Source organism: Micromys minutus, assembly GCF_963924665.1.
Source record: "Micromys minutus genome assembly, chromosome: 4".
NCBI lineage: Eukaryota > Metazoa > Chordata > Mammalia > Rodentia > Muridae > Micromys > Micromys minutus.
This window is the reverse complement of record NC_137973.1, coordinates 19,204,174-19,220,384: the sequence shown is the minus strand read 5'-3', so window position 1 is coordinate 19,220,384 and position 16,211 is coordinate 19,204,174. Positions and strand designations below refer to the sequence as shown.

The 16,211-nt window shown below is 42.5% G+C and overlaps 1 protein-coding gene and 1 pseudogene across 2 annotated transcripts in view; one reads left to right on the top strand and one right to left on the bottom strand.

Moving 5' to 3' along the window:
* Positions 1-425: 425 nt before the first annotated feature.
* Positions 426-921, bottom strand: LOC308419932 (olfactory receptor 2AG1-like; annotated as a pseudogene). The gene has a single exon. The product of its transcript is annotated as an olfactory receptor 2AG1-like (transcript).
* A 2,692-nt stretch (positions 922-3,613) lies between these two features.
* GUCY1B1 (guanylate cyclase 1 soluble subunit beta 1) overlaps positions 3,614-16,211 on the top strand; it is a 41,550-nt gene continuing 28,952 nt past the window's right edge. The window contains exons 1-2 of the mRNA XM_080915584.1: positions 3,614-3,696; positions 4,196-4,269. Coding sequence (XP_080771710.1) covers positions 3,694-3,696; positions 4,196-4,269 — 77 coding nt within the window. The 5' untranslated portion in view covers positions 3,614-3,693. The remainder of the gene's footprint in view (positions 3,697-4,195; positions 4,270-16,211) is intronic.

Sequence of the window (16,211 nt, the reverse complement as noted above, 5' to 3'; positions counted from 1 at the left end):
GAGAGAGAGAGAGAGAGAGAGAGAGAGAGAGAGAGAGAGAAAGAAATAGAGACAGAGGTTAGAAAACAAACAGCTTTAGTGATTTACAAGTGCAAGTATGTCCTGAGAGAGACAGTAAGTTCAAATGGCTACTGAAGTAAAAATTAGAAAAGACATTGAAATTGGAGAGAGAAAGACACCAGAGAGGGAGGAAAGAAAGCATGAAGAAGAAAGTAGAGTGTGAATTCTCCTTTTTCATGCCCATCACACTTTCTTCCAAGTAAATTTTCTGTTTATTTCATGGCTAAAGATACTTTTCTCTCTCTCTCTCTCTCTTTGTATATATGTACAACAACACAAAAATTGTGGAATCAAAAGGTTCAGGAGGTGCTGTGTAGAAAACCTTTTCTAAGGTGTTTGATCTGGTGAGATTTGCAGTAGGGATACTACATAGTGTAGATGGTATACCCAAGGGCACTCAGAGAAGCTAGAATCCATGAGAAGGCCACCATAAACCAGTAGATGCTTGGCCTCATGAAGATCGTGTAGTTCAATGGATGACAAATGGCCACATACCTGTCATAAGCCATGAAGGCTAGAAGGAGGTCCTCTGCACTACCCAGTGCCAGTTCCAAGAACATCTGAAGGGCACAACCACCAAAGGTGATGGTGTTGTCTTTGAGAAGAAAGTCCATGACAGCTTTGGGACTGATAACTGAGGTGAGAGGAAGATCCATGAGAGATACCTGTCCGGACAAGAGGTACATGGGAACATGGAGGTGGATATCCACTGTGATGACCAGGATCAGCATTCCATTGCTGATTAGCCCTAACATGTATAGGGCGACAATTGTGGCACAAAGCAGTTCACAAAGAGCCACTGCCATCCAGAATCTCCACCAAGATGAAGCCACTTCCCAAGGAGGAGTTCCAGGGCTTCATTCAGCATGGTCTCTTTAGTTGCCTAGAAACAATTGACTCAATTTAGTTTTGCTACTATGAACCTAGTTTTGTAAAACTGGAGGCCTCTGAGGGTATGGAATATGACTACCATAAGAAAATGTTTCCCCCCTATTAAACAGCTAAGCTTCTTGGTTTCCAAATTTTTAGCTCTTAATTGTACCTTGACAAAAGTTTCGTCTATACATAGGAGAGATATATAGTAATACCAAAACACCATGATATCTCTTTATGAAATACTGATCAGGACATTAAACTTGCAGAAATGTATTTCCCAGAAAAGTTAAATTATCTTTTGTATGAAGTTTAAAGAGATATTCTGGCATGAATGATTTTTAGTATTATATTTGGTTAATGGCTTAAATACTTTAATTAGATTTTATAGGTGTGTTTAAATATGTATTCCCAAGATGTTTCAGAAATGTCATTTCAATAAATTACTTTCACAAATTTTCCCACAAAAAAAAAAAAAAAAAAAAAAGAAAAGAAAACCTTTCCTAAGGAAACACAATGAATGTGAGAAGCCAGAACAAATGACTAATGATTATATCACTGTCCACCTTGGAGAACCAATGAGTTTTCACTGGAAATATGGATGAGTGGGTACTTACAGGAGCAAGGATGACAAGGAAGGAAGGGAGGAATGAAGGAAGGAAGGAAGGAAGGAAGGAGGAAGGAAGGAAGGAAGAAAGAAAGAAACAAACAAAGAAAGAAAGAAAGAAAGAAAGAAAGAAAGAAAGAAAAACAGACTAAAGGGTATTAAATGGTCACATATTTTGTACTGAGCCATTAAACAGATGGATGAATGTGTGATGGATGAATAGATGGATGAATAGATGGATGAATGGATGGATGGATGGGTGGGTGGATGGATGGATGATGGATGGGTGGGTGGGTGGGTGGATGAATGGGTGGATGGATGGATGGATAGATGGATAGGTGGGTGGGGTGGGTGAATGGATGGGTTGATGGATGGGTGGATGGATGGGTGGATGGACGGATGGATGGATGGATGGGTGGATGGATGGATAGATGGATGGATGGGTGGGTGGGTGGATGGGTGAGTGGATGGATACATATATGGATGAGTAGATGGATGGATGAGTGGGTGGGTGGATGGGTGGGTGGGTGGGTGGATGGATGGGTGGATGGATGGGTGGATGGATGGGTGGATGGATGGATGGATAGATGGATGGATGGGTGGGTGAGTGAATGGATGGCTGGATGGATGGGTGGATGGATGGATAGATGGATGAATGGATGGATGGGTGGGTGGGTGGGTAAATAGATGGGTGGGGGATGGGTGGGTGGGTAGATGGATGGATGGGTGGGTAGGTGAATGGATGGGTGGATGGATGGGTGGATGGGTGGGTGGGTGAATGGATGGATGGGTGGATGGATGGATAGATGGATGGATGGGTGGATGGATGGATGGGTGGATGGATGGGTGGGTGGATGGATGGGTGGGTGGATGGATGGGTGGGTGGATGGATGGATGGGTGGATGGAAAGATAGATGGATGGATGGGTGAGTGGGTGGATAGGTGAGTGGATGGATACATATATGCATGGGTGGGTGGATGGGTGGGTGGGTGGCTATATGAATGGATGGGTGGGTGGGTGAATGGATGGGTGGGTGGGTAGATGCTCAGACAGACAGAATAGACACATAAGACAAATCTAAAGCTTTGGAATCCTAACCCTTGGGTTGTAAAGCAGCATGTCCTGTGAAGTTCCCATCCAGACAGAGATGGCTTAACATTTTGCTCACTATTATGATGCATATGAAATATCCTCCAGGAAGCTTAGGTACTTGAGAGCATAATTCCCAGAGGGACATACCATTTTTGGAGATTTCTGGAAGCCTTGTATGAGTCTGAAAGTAGACCACCGTGGATGTCCTTGGGAACGGTAGCCTCTATCAGGCCCATCGGTGTGTCTCTGTAAGGAACTGAAGAGATTCTGCCACTTGCTCAGCCACCAAGGATCTGTGCCTCCCCACAAGCCTGAAAGCAACGGAGACGAAAAAAAAATGTACCTCTGAAACCAGGGACAAAAATGAATTTCACTGGTTAATGTCAGATATTTTGTCTCAAGGACAAAAAGTCTAACACAGTTGCTAAACCTTTCCTCTGTTACAGAACATGATTTTTTTATCTCATTGACTAAAAGTAAAATGTTAGTTTGGCAGCATTGGCTATTTTTGCCAGCTGTTGCTAGGTAAAGCGACAGAGGAAATGTTTATGTGCATAACTACAGTCAACATGACGATGCTGATCAACACTGGGAACACACACACACACACACACACACACACACACACACACACACACACACACACGCCCGAAGGCAGACTTTTGGATTAGAACAGATGTATTAGAATGACAACGACACTACCCCATCCATGCTGGAGAGACCACAGCTGGCTTTGCTCTATCTGCCTTAAGGCCTCAAAAGAATGACTTGTCACCAGACTGGGGCGGGAAAATGTTTGAGCACAGTAGCTCTGAGCCCATCTGAATTCCCTCCTCTGTCTCTGATTGGTTAAGATGTGGGAAAAAGCAGCGCCCAGCCTCCTGCGGCTCCACTCGCCATTGGCTGAGGAGAGGTGGCAATCAGGGTTGGCCGAGACTGATGCCCTAGCTCCAGCTCTGTGCTGGTCTGGGTGCACTGTCGCCACTGTAGTCGCTGTCTGGGTCCCTTCCGCGGTACTCTTGCCTGGAGGCTGCCGCCCAGGCTCCTGGGAGCGGACACCATGGTGAGTGCTGTCAGGATGGACAACGGAACCTCACACCTAGACGGGTGGACCTTGACTGACTAGAGAGCGGGCTGCGCTGCAGAAACCAACCAGGGCACACAGAGCGGAGGGCCGCGAGGAACAGCGCCTTTGGTGGGAGGTTGGGGGGACATATGATCTGCTGGAGTGCTCTGAGTCTCTGGGTCCGAGTGGGTACCCAACGCTCAACCCCAGCCTCCGATCTCAGGCGATTTTGGGCTTCGCGGGCCAGGTGGAGTGGGAGGCTCAGGGCTCAGGTTCCTGTACTGCCCCTGTTGCACCACGGTGACAGGTGAGCAGGGGTAAGATGATGGGGGAGGGGCTGGCGATAAGAATTCAAAGATCCTGCAGTTTCTCCTTTTTAGGATAGGGTACCCCCCCGAAAGATTAGCCAAAAGGCGAATGGCAAGTCAGGGGAACTGGGTAGAAGACCCGGTCGCAAGGCGCGGGTTGCTGATCGCGGTCTCTCTTTGCCCTGCAGTACGGTTTCGTGAACCATGCCTTGGAGCTGCTGGTGATTCGCAATTACGGTCCCGAGGTGTGGGAAGACATCAAGTAAGTGAACAGCCCCGCTCCCAGGGCCGCGCGTTGGCACCGCGCCCGCGCCCGCTTCCCTGGCTGCTCCCAGCAGGGTCGTGGTGCGCATCCTCCAGTCTCCGCTCCCACGCTCCAGAGCCGGGACCAGGAGAAGAGGGTAGGCCGGGGCGTGGCCGTGTGATCAAGCCTCTTGGGGTCGCTGTGGCCTCCTCACCCGGTCTGAGCGTGGGAACACTCAGACAGAGCACTGTGGCTCCCAGGCCAGGTTCCTAGGGCTGTTTAGCTGAGGGCTTCCCAGGCCTCATGCAAGGTCTTGGGACCAGAGGCAGGAAATGAACGGAAGATTTGCTTTCCTTTGCAATTTACACACCTGGTACACATAATAGAGTTAAATCATTTGGGTATGCGATAGTCCACTCAGAGATTATTTCTCCGGTAAGTCATAAGAAACCCATATTTAATAAAGGGACATTTCCCCTTTAACTTGCCCTAAATCATCCTTCGTTTGCTGTTTTCTTCTGGCAACCCTAGCTGGGCATCCTAGTTTCTGTAGAGATTTGAGTCTGGTACTCAGATGAGACCAGAAAATACACTTATCTCAGATTTTCAAGGCCCGGGTCATCTCTAAGCTTTTTGTTGGTCTAAGAAAGAGGTTTTTACTGGAGATTGAAGCCAGAACCTTGGCCTTGACAGGCAAACACGGTGCCACTGAGTTGCATGTCTGGCCTTTATGTTCTTGAGACAGGATCTCCCTCTGTACAGCGTAGGCTTTCCTGGAACTGCCAATCTTCTGCCTTTTCCTAGTGCTGGCTTTAGAGGAATAACCCACCGTGCCTAGAAGAACACCACAATCTAACACAGTATTCTCTCTCTCTCTCTCTCTCTCTCTCTCTCTCTCTCTCTCTCTCTCTCTCTCGTTGAAACTTGGATTGAACTCTTATATATCTGAGTGTTGCTACCAACAAAGTCACACGCAGAGATTACCATGTTCTATCTGGGTAGGGCTAGTGCGGAGGGTTAGAGAAGGACAGAGGGGAACACATTTGTATTATTTGTTGAGTTCTCGTACCCACCGATGCCCATGTGCCCTTGCTATGCTTCCTCGGCACATTTTAATCAGCAGTCACTTTCAACAGGCCTTATGATGCAGCCAGAGGATGGTGATTTTCTGTATTTATCGGTTTCCATAGAGACGACACCTATCACTCAGGTGCTAACAGCCAGCATCTCCCTGTCGCTCTTGTGTTTGAGCTTTAATTCCTGTTCCACAAGCCGTTCATGCTGTCGGCATTTGCATTGTCCACAGGGCATCTGCTGCATCTGATAAAAAAAGAGGTCAGGATACGGCAGTTGTCAGTCTATCAAGCTAAACTCCAAGAAGCGAGGCTGCTTTGAGGCTGCAATTTTCTTTGGACTTGATTCTCTCCTTAATAATTTTTATTTTCTGTGGAGATGGTGTAAAGAAGTCAGATACCAACAGCAAGCCCTTCCAGTGCCTCCCAGCATGAGGGTGCCTGTAAGCCTCTTTGTGAATGTATGAAGGCAACGTAATGTAATGTCAGCACCCAGACATTAATATCTCATCTTTAAAAATGAAATGCCCAAAGTTCATGATGGATGAACTCTAACAACAGATATGTTTAGGATTTGAAGAGTACCAACACGGTTATTTTTAAAATTAAATTTTTCAGATATTTGTTTATGGTGATTATAATCTAAAAATACGAACACTCTATTGTTGAGGCCTTAACTTCCAAATGGTGGCTGAAAATAAGAGTTCAAATAATTTATAGCCACACACACAGAGGGGAGGGGGCATGGAGAGAGGAAGATATGAGACAGGTTCTTATGTAGCTTTGGATGAGTGGAAATTACCATGTAGATGAGACTAGCTTTGTTCTTACAAGAGTTTTCCTGTCTCTGTGTCTCATATGTCTGGACTACAGACATGTGGGCTCACCATGAAGTACCACTGAGCACCGTTCATAGTTTGATCAAACGATAGTAAGTATGAACAAGGTCATATGTGTGGTTCCTTCTGAAATGACTGGAAGGACAGCGGTTTTGCAGAAGTGCTGGGGAGTCTAGTCTGGCTCTCTGGACCTTGAGGAGTAAAATGTTTGTTGCTACCCTGCCTAGTTTCCCAAGAGGTTGCTGAATGCCTCTTGGAAGAGTATCTGCCTAATCAGCAGATGTTCACTGAGGATGAGGAAAATGAACTTCAGACTACTGTCATGAAGGTTCCTCCGTGCTCCCAGCCCATCCCAGAGTACTCTCTGCAGCTATTGGTCCAAGATGCTTTCAGGTTTAACTTCTTATGGAAACCTGAGTCTATTAGAGATCTTTAAACCCTTTTCTCCACCCTGTAAGAACCAAATTTTTTGGTCTTCTTTTATGATCTGTGAAAAGCTGTGAATAGTTATAAAAATGTTTTGTAATATTTTGAAGTTCAGTAAGAAGTGGCCATTCACTGTTTATGAGAAAGGAAGCCAAACACTAAATGACATATAAAACTCTAAGTAACAGGTTCCAGACAGAAAATTCTAGATGGCTAAGAGCAGAAAATATCTCCTTGTAAACTCAGGGTCCTCTCAGACTATGCTCAAGAGCAGCACCATTTCATAAGTACAATGTCTCCCCTTCTCAGGAGAAAGAAAAATTGCTCAGGATCCTTCTCTTAAAGAGACAGAAAAGGTTTAGTGTTTGTGCCCAAATCTAAGCACCAGGTATTGTGAATGTGTATGTATAACTACTGGAATGCAACAGTGTAAACATGTAAGCATCATTGTTAGCTCTTGTACCAGGCAACATCTGGATCCAGCATCCCCACTCATTTCTGATCTACACAATAATATAAGAGAGCAAGAATGTTCTTCAGATCTTGCTTTGCAAATTTTGAACCTTCCTCAGATCCTCTTAAGAAGCTATGACTCCTAAGTGACGAGAAAAATATCTATCATTCATTTAGAAAATGCAATCAGACTTTATGCATATTAAAGTATAATCTAAATGCTTGATAGGTCTCTCTCTATTATCCTGGTGTCAGCCCTGGTTGATGTGATAATTGTATTGTGTCAGGGAGCTCTGAGATTCTCTGCCTACCCTGGAACTTAGATGGATTCCAAAGCTGGATTCTAAGACAATTAAAAGTCTATTGAAAACAAGTGACAGCTGAAGATGTAGCTCAGTGTTAGAATCCAATACTAAAACACCACACACACATGCACACACTCACGCACATACACGCTAACAAATATACATACACATATATATATACACATACACACACTGACACATATACATACACATATATACACACTAACACCTATAATTACACACATACACAACATACACACACACACACACACACACACCATTCAGAAAATACTTATTTGCCTACAGGTGAGCAAGCCAAAGTACGGATTACTTTGTGTCTGATTTTTCTGAGAAATTAGAGATAAGCAATTAGATCTAAATGTTGGCATGAAAGCTATAAGTTTTATAATAATACAATAGCTTTGTTAATCCATAGATATTGTTGTTAATTCGCTGTCACTCTCTTTCCATGTGCTTTGTGGGGCCTTCGTCAATTTGCCACCTACTTAATTCATTAGTCCTTCTCTTTCATTTATTGTCACGCTCATCTTTACTGAACATAGTTTAGCACTTCAGACACTGAGGATAGAAAAGCAAATGATGTCATTCTTGAAAAGTCTAGTGATATCAGGATATTTTTATCCTGATTCATTTTTTTATATAAAACTTCCCTGTCTGTCACTCAAATAAGAAAACGACTTGGATAGCATGTACTGAACTTTCATTTTGAAACTCATAGGTGGTGTAGTTTGCTAATCAGGAATGAATATTAAGGCCCAAACAAGCATTTTTTAAAACAAAAGTCACATGACTTTCCAACCTGCCTAAACTTTCCACATCTCAGTTATATGTGGACAAAGTTAGTGTGTTGGGTTGTTGTGGTGCATACAATATTGTCTGAAAAAAAAGCTTAATGTGGTTCTTTGACAGCTGCTGAAGAAATAGTATCTATTGTTTACCAATTCTCTCCGGTAACTTGACTTCTCAAGACCCTTCTTCTGAAGTACACCTGCAAGATGTGAAGTGACCCTAGACAGTAGCCTGGGTCTAGGGTGGTGGCTGGATACTGGAGAACCTACCTAGCACTTCACACCCAAACCAAACACAAAGAACAATAGCCCCTGTGTCTTCCACTCCACCCAACTGTTTTCTCCCTCTGGTGTAAGGCCTCTTTTCTTTTATCCCCCTCATGCACTGGCTGCTCTAATTTGTTTTGAATTATCTTCTGGCCTTTCTTCTTTCCCCTTGGTCCTTATCATCTTCCCTTGCCCTACTCTAAGACAACCCCCTTGCCATGTCTTCCTTGTCTGCCTTGGGCTCATCCTCCACTTTCTGCAGACCGTTAGAAAAAAATGATTATTTCACTATACCATCTCCACTGCAGTTCTTAGAGCCAACCCCCTGCCCTAATCCTGCCTCTTCAAGTTCACGGTGGAATGAGTTACATTTCTACATCTCTCTGTACCACAGTTTAAGTAGGAGAAAGCCTATATGTTTCTAAAGATGAATGACACTTCATATTATAAAGCTATTTCAGCCTTCAGGAGTTGCTTCCTCTATGTGTATTTTCAGCGGAGCCCTGGAACACTTATTTGAAACAGGAAATTACTTTCCAGCTCAGTGTGTTTGTCATTGTTGTGGGTTTTTTTTTTCACTATGAAGTTGCATTTTGAAGGAATTATATGACTGTCTGTCAAGAGAATTATGTGTAGGAACCTAAAACCTCTAAAAAAAAATAAACAAATGTCTAGAAAGACTAAAACATAAGTAAGTAAGTAAATAGGTAAGTTAGTAAATAAATCAGTTCTGGGTTAGGAATGAGATTTTTTCTGCAGAAAATTCTTCCAGTTAGCCTGAAAGCCAGAGGAAGATGCAATATGTATGTTCGCTGGCAACTACAGAAGTAAACGCTTTATTGTGAATCACCTCACACAGCTGCTGTAAGTTGTCTGAACTGGGTCTTCTAGAAACCAGACTACTTTGGAAACAACATGGGTCTTGTATGGTAAGGCAGGTCATAGCATTTTTGATTGGCTTGCTTTTATGGTCTGCTTTTATGATCTGCAGCAACCCTCTAGCTGGTCTTGGTGACTCTTCTTTGTTTTATGGTTTTCCTTTAGTATGTATTAAGTGTATTCTAGAGTCATATTAGCTTGGCGTGTGTGTTTGTACATTGCAATGGGGACCATAAGAGGATTCAGAAAGCCTTTGCTTTCATTCTTACTAAGTCAAGGTTGGATGACAACAAACATTAACTAAACATGGCTGCTATGCGCAAGAGCGATGTCCTTTGTACCCTCTTTTTTTCTGTAGAATCTGAGACCTGGCAAATGTTTCTGTCTAACATGCTGGAAGGTGGTAGCTAAGGGCTGATGCTATTCAGATGTCTACAGGAAAGTCCACTCAGGGAAATGAGTATTATAAGGAAGAATCTCTAGTCCAGTTCCCTGGTGACAGCAGACTTGAAGTCTTGCAGCTTTTGGATTCACTGTTTTGCTTCTTTATGTACTAAAGAAGAAACAGTAGAAAAATAGTCTTGTAATTTGTATCTAGAAAAACAAAAGGCATTTTTTCTTCATAAACTATGTCAAAGATAAGGACCCCACTCTGATTGAGGCTAAGATCAATGTGCAGTGTCCCATTTCCCCTGAGCCTGTAACCTTGCAGACTGATCTCAGCTATTTGATCACACTGAGATTTAGAGTCTGGAGCACATGTTCCCACTCAGTGCTCCTTTCTTTCCAGATTCCCTCCTTGTTCTGTAAATGTCTACCTCTAAGCTTTGATAAAGCACAGCGAATGCTATCAATGGAACCATCTTGTCTGTCCAGCATTTGTTTCTTCCCTTCCTAGTACATGAGTGAGTTGAAAATTATGCTTTGAATTATCCAAATAATATCAGACCCACCTCACTAGGGTCTGGCCTTATCACTATTCTAAGAGAATAACCCGTGAATTTTTTTTACAGTATTAATTGCAGAAAATAGAAAGCATGTAAATAACACATATTGTCTGTCTGTCTGTCTGCCTCCCTCCCTCCCTCCCTCCCTCCCTCTCTCTCTCTCTCTCTCTCTCTCTCTCTCTCTCTCTCTCTCTGTGTGTGTGTGTGTGTGTGTGTGTGTATCCAGGTTCTTAATTTGTGCGATGCTGGTCAAACCCATGGTCATAGACTATAGAGAAATATATGCCAGGCTGCAATTAGGTGTGATATAGTGCCATTCCATTTTGAATGCACGGTTTCATTTATATTGGACACCTGCCTATGTTTTTACTGTGTCCCAGTGCTTCCCACTCATAACATCACTAAATTGTCATATTCATTCTTTATTGTCACATTACAAATGGGAGAACAGGGTACATTAAGCAACCTCCTTAAACTCATAGCTATTCACAGAGTACGGATTGGGACACAGACTGCTTATTATCCCACCATGGGGTTTCTGCCAACAAGAACCTGCACTCTGCTATCCAGCATGGACTGATTTATCAAGGACTCCAACCATCTATGTGTGGGTTAGTGTCGTCTGCATTTCTATTTGCTTTCCTGGAATGTTCTGGACTATATGTATAGTGACTAATTACCATGTTCGAAAGGTGTTTTTATTTGCCAAACATCACACGTGTTGAAGAAAATCAAACCCTGCTGAATTTCAAACAGATTGCTTGCTTTGAGTGGAACAATGACATCAGGTCCTCCACGGGCAGGGTTGATGGTGAAGTGAATTCATCTGTTCTATAAGGCGGTAGAAAGCCCTTAGTTAAGATATTTGTGAGTGGCCCTCGGAGCAACAGCCATTGCTGTGGTGTATCTTCATGTCAGGGTAGTCGCCGTGAGAACAACCACAATACCCCCCCACACACACACATACACAGACTGTGGCAAGGACAGTGGCATTATTTTGCTTAAAAGTGACTTATTTGTTATTTATTGGAGCATGGATAAATGACAGGTTAACTTACAGGAACCAACCTTCAATTAAAGTCTGAAATGGAATCTGACTCTTTAAAGGGTTTGTCTCTCCTTTGGCCAATTTCTTCACACTGGACGCTCACCTTGGGGGGTTCAGAGTAATTAGTTAAATTAAAATCATCGTAATCAGATAATGAAAACATAGCAACTACTTTCCCTGTGACTTACCAAAAAAAAATCCACATGCAGTTTCAGTGTGGCTTACAATTACTGTCTGTGGCTTCTAATGGAACATTTTCATTTCCATAATTACTAGATACAGCTCAGTGTTTAATATATTTTCCTTCCTCTCTCCTGAGCATTTCTAGAATTTATTATACAGCCCAAATATGTGTGCACCAGTAGGGCTTCGGGATTGGTAATGCTTGGGGATGTTGGATGGTCTGACAAGTGTGGAATTGGTTGGGAGCTCACCTTTGTTTTGAGACCTCTGTGGAAAGCTTCTTTACCTAAAAGCACAGACTCCCTGGAGTACACCTGCTGGGCAAGTGTACAGTAGCACCAGCTCGGGGTAGGATGTGAAGTCACACCTGACATCAAGAGAAAGATCCTAAAATTATGTTGTGAGAAATGATGCTTGGCCATTTTGGACACATTATGTATTGGTTTATTTTTTTTCGTTAAGTCTTATAAAATGTGCTTAGTGTGAAGCATGAAGTGTGTTCTTGTGCATTCATACTAGATAGCTTGTTTTACAATGCAGGGTATAGACATTTATGAGAAAGTAGATTTGGTTAATTCCTTCCCTTATTTTATACTATGCATGCATACATGTAACAGGCTAGCATTTCACTCAATCCACTGAACTCCATTCTGATAAAACTACCCACTAGCCATTTTTGGAGGTAACGAGTAGATATGAAAAATGGGCTTACATTCTGAAAACTATCCATCAGTTAGAGTGAGCAAAAAATTCATTGTTCTAAGGAAAATATGGCACCTATTTATAATGCATTACTGTAGCAGTGAACATATGATTCTATTATTATTTTGTCCCCATTTGAGAATTTAATCACTTTTCTAAGTCACATAAGGGGAGAGATCTTGCTTTTGCCAATTACAATTCATACATTTTGCCGGTAAACCAGCAAAGTGCACACTTGCTTTCTTTTATGAAGAGCGGAGTCTTCAGAGTTGGTTAGTGTCCTCTCCCCTGCACACTTCCTCTTCCTCCTCTCTGCCTGGCTCTGACTCTCACCTTTTCCCCTGAACACGTGCTCTTCCTCCCCCTTCGCCTTCCCATGTTGCTTCTTCAATGGCTGTACCTTACCAGTCAGATGCACTGTGTCTGACATGTGTGAGACAGTCTGATTGTGCTAACAGTCATGGAAAAACTCCTTACCCTGTGCTCTGCAAAAGACATGCCATGAAACCCCAGGAGTGGACCCCCTGAGACCACCACAACTATATACAGGAGAGTTGTGGTTCTTTATTTGGCACGGGCTTTGCAGAAAAGCTTCTGACTGATTATCTAGAAAAGGATAAAACAAAAAGCAAACAAATGCAAGGGAGATAAGCAAAACAAACAAATAAATAAAATGCCCCAAATATTTAATGTTAGGGAAAAATTTGAATTATGAATCTCAGAGAAGCCTGTGGCGTTTCATGTGATGGAGAAATTGAACGAAGTTGGTGCTAAGATGATTTTGAAACAATGAGTCTAGAAAGTTGGTGAGAGATCCTGGATTTGGGTAATTGGAGCTCCAAGGAAATGCTAGGTATAAAAAAAAAAAACAAATATTAAACTATTAGAAATGCTATACCTAGTAATAGGGATGTGTGCATTCACGACTGGCTTTTAAAAGTATGAATTTTACGGGGCACGAACGTAAGAGATGAAGAACGTGGAGCTCCATAACTTTATTTATGTTGCGTATGTAATCTCTCTAGCATGTTGCTTCCTAACTTTTCTTCTGTTTGCCGGCCACCTTCTCTGATTTCAATCAATAGCAATGAAATTCAGTGAAGGAGGGAAAGGTCTCCCAAACTATGGAGAGAGAGGATCTTTGGCAGAAGTGGAAGCAGGAGAGCCATAAAAGCTTCTACCTAGTGATATACTGGGCCTGTCCTGAGGAGCACTGACCTGGGGTGTTGGGGGGTCTGCATAAAGAGGGGAATGAGGATAACATTTGATGAAATAACCAATAACGTGGGGGAAAAGGGTACTTACGGGTGAGAGTTTGGGGGGGGGCGCTGTCATGAGCAACAATATCTAGGGGTGTTAGAGGGGGTCTGTCATGAAGAGCACGGGCTGAGGGTGTTGGGGGAAATCTATCCTGAAGAGCAGTGGGGGTGGAGGTGATAATCATCACCTCTGTGTGCCACATGGAGACTAAGGCATTAGGCATCCTGAAGGCTGATTCAATAGGAAACTGAGCAACATAGGAGTGATGCTGAACGCCGACAGGGCATTTCCAGCAGCGGCTGGAGGGTGTGCTGCCCGCCTCCCAGTCACCATTGCGCATGCCTGCTCCGCTCAAGTGACTCTGTTATCCAACCACATTTGGGAATCCGCCATTCTCTCATTCGTGTTTCCCCTGTTTACAGAAGGAAATGATGGATGAGCTGCGTAGAAGAGAGTACTGGTTCCAGCAGGTTTCGATAGCGATGGCAGACAACAGTTGCATCTCTTTAAATCCCAAGTGGGACTTCATTCCTGAAGACCCCACGTCACTCTTTGGAGTGTGGAATCTGATTGCTATTGCTTTCTCCCCCATTTTTATTCTGTCTGTCTTGTCTTCTTGCCTTGAAACATATACCATGCTATAAAACAGTATGGAATTCATACTTATAATATATAAATATATTATAACACATTAATATATTATATATAAATTTATATATATAAATATATTAATTTGTATAAATTTATATATTGCTTCTTTCTACAATTACAATTCCAGCCATTGAGGGCTGCTGTCTTTCATAGGTTTCTTTGTTGATGTACCAAGATGTTTTGAAAAGAGCCTGGAGAGTAAAAGGCATAGAGTATGTGTGGATAAAAATGTCTGCAGCAGGGAATAAAAAGGAAAACAAGCAATTGAATATTCCCTAAGGCTTCAGAGATAAATGCAAATAAGAAGTTGGAAGTGTCTGAATAATTCAATGGAATTCGGCATGACATTTCCACAAGAAGACACTTCCTGGTCTGCTCTCTGCTTACTTGGTTTTTAGCCTCTCCAGGGAGCCGACAGAGGTTCATTTTAGGAAGGAATGCTTAGGAGATAAAGGAGCTTGTTTCAGTAAACAGAGAGGATGTGGTCTAGCTCGTGGTTGGCCTTAGCCAGCTGATTTCTCTGGACAAAGCTGCCTCTCTGGTTTTTGCGAAGGGAGTATAGATTCTTGTTACTCATTTAAGGGTTACTGTGGATGGGCAGCTGTTTTATAGAGACTAAGCTTATTACAAAAGCGTATATGATTTGAATTAATTCATTTGAGAGAACAGAACATGTTGACTATGGTGAATTAGCACCCATTTGATTGTAGACTTATTTAACATTCGGGCATATTTTATTAGTATATTTTAGGTCAGATGTCTCTAAATTCCTATGTGGACATTAGAGTTGGTTCACAGTAAAAATTGGGAGGATAACAAAATTGACATAGTTATGCCCTCCAACCAGCCAATTCCGTTCCTGGAAATTTATTTTGTTTCTATATGAAAATACCATTAGCTATAATATACTCATCATAATGTTATTATTTCTACTTGTTGAAGAAAATACCAGCACTCCACCTCATTACCAAGCTTTCGGTGTATTTGAACAGTGCAGATGTATGCAGTCATGATATCCAAGAGTAATTTGCTGAACTGAAAGACGATATTGAAATTAGCCGCATTAAAAAGCATTATATATTCAAGTGTGAAAAACTTGGTATAGTACTGAGAGTAGTTATTTCAGGCTAAGGGAAGCTTGGTATTACAGTATTAGGTTTTTTTCCTTATGCCTTATGAATTTTAATAATAGACAATAAAAGCACCTAGCTTGAATCACTGCTATATCATAGAATATATATCTGTACATTGTATGTTTAGCATTTTCCTGTATTGTGCCAATTTATGATGTTAAGAAGATGTAAGCTCTTTGGAGAACTATGTTCCTTTCACTTGATACTTATGTATGCTTAACATATAGCTCAATAATTGGGGATGCAAATATGTGAAGCTCTATCTTAATAAATGTGGACCGAATTAATGGCTTTGAATGGAAAGTCACATGACTGTGTCATTATTGTCCTGGGAGGGGAATTACATTCTGCTTCTCACTTTAGACAAGCTAGGTTTTCACGCTCATTTTATGTACGTGATGCATTTCACTTCACCTCACTAATTAATTCTGGGCTCTGAAGTCATGCTTTCTCTGTGTTGGGAATGGATTCAGGACCTTGTGCCGATTAGGAGGACAGCTTCCTAGCTGTGGAGAATTACAGCAAAGTCATAAATTATATGTTCTGAAGAACATAGGAAGTCTTTGCAAATGTTTCCATGCTAAGCCATGCATAGGACATGACACAACTGGAGAGATTTCTCTTAAGTAAACAGAGAGAGCAGCAGCAGCAGATGTGACTGAACAGCTCCTGGGGGAAGAGTGCCTGAGGACACATCTTGAAAATGTCACTGCGGCAGTGTCTGGGTACAGAGTTTCAAGTGAGGTGGGCTGAGGCAGAGATGGCTCTCCACCACATCGTGTGCAAATCTAACATGAGGACGGCTGTCTGAGAACTAGTCAGTGCGTTCTCCACACAGCAGTGTTTGAAGGATGGCTTTTTCCACTGCTTGGACACTCACTTGAGGGAAGCTATTCAAATCCTATCAAAATAAATGTATTTATAGACGCCCGGTGGCCGTCCAGAAATGATAAGCAACATTTCCTTGCACCAATTGTGCATGGTT